Here is an 878-nt window from a genome sequence, read left to right as displayed (position 1 = left end):
GGAACTGCGGCGGGAGCGCCTGGGGTTGGGGGCGGCAGGAAGCCTCCCGGGGCTTCAGGGGATCCAGGAGCCGCGCAGAAGGCGGGACAGGGCTGCTCACGCCTCCTATGCCCGGGCAGAACAACTTCGTGGAGCCAGTAGCGCTGCAGGAGATGGACACGAGCAACGGGGTCCTCCTGCCCTTCTACGACGCCGACTCCAGCATCGTCTACCTGTGTGGCAAGGTGCCCGCGTCGGGCCGGGGGGCGGGGGGAGGCGCCTGCCCGGGGCGCCTCTGAACCAGCTGGCTTTGCAGGGCGACAGCAGCATTCGGTACTTTGAGATCACCGACGAGCCACCCTTCGTGCACTACCTGAACACGTTCGGCAGCAAGGAGCCGCAGCGGGGCATGGGGTTCATGCCCAAGCGGGGGCTGGACGTCAGCAAATGCGAGATCGCCCGGTCAGCAGCCTCCACCTGCGCTCACTCCCCGTGGGGGACACACGGGGGCGTCCCCAATAGTGTGATCTTGGGAAAGCGGGGGCGGGGGTGTCAAACCAGCTTGTTGCCAGCACCAACCCCCGCTCTAACTCTACAGCCTCTAAACTTCCGTGTCCTCATCTGTAAGATGATGACCGACACCCATCAGGCATTTCCCAGCGGGACTAACCATGTGCTTAAAGGGCGGTGCCTGGCAGGCACTCCGCAAGTGCCGGCCTCTAACCCCTTCCCGGGGGAGCCTGCGGGGGTGCTGAGCCCCGTCCTTTACAGGTTCTACAAGCTGCACGAAAGGAAGTGTGAGCCCATCATCATGACTGTACCCCGCAAGGTGAGGGGCTGGGCAGGGCTCCAAGGTGGACGGGAGCGGAGCAGGCCCGGCACCTGCTAACCCTCGTCCC

The 878-nt window shown here is 65.3% G+C and overlaps 1 protein-coding gene across 1 annotated transcript in view; it reads left to right on the top strand.

Moving 5' to 3' along the window:
- The window catches only part of CORO6 (coronin 6), a 5418-nt gene that overhangs the window by 4341 nt on the left and 199 nt on the right, over positions 1–878 (top strand). Inside the window, exons 6-8 of the mRNA XM_015566800.1 lie at positions 120–224; positions 296–441; positions 751–852. Coding sequence (XP_015422286.1) covers positions 120–224; positions 296–441; positions 751–852 — 353 coding nt within the window. The remainder of the gene's footprint in view (positions 1–119; positions 225–295; positions 442–750; positions 853–878) is intronic.

Source organism: Myotis davidii, unplaced genomic scaffold, assembly GCF_000327345.1.
Source record: "Myotis davidii unplaced genomic scaffold, ASM32734v1 scaffold363, whole genome shotgun sequence".
In the NCBI taxonomy this organism is placed as follows: Eukaryota; Metazoa; Chordata; class Mammalia; order Chiroptera; family Vespertilionidae; genus Myotis; species Myotis davidii.
The sequence above is the reverse complement of the archived record's forward strand: the minus strand, read 5'-3'. Positions and strand labels throughout refer to the sequence as shown.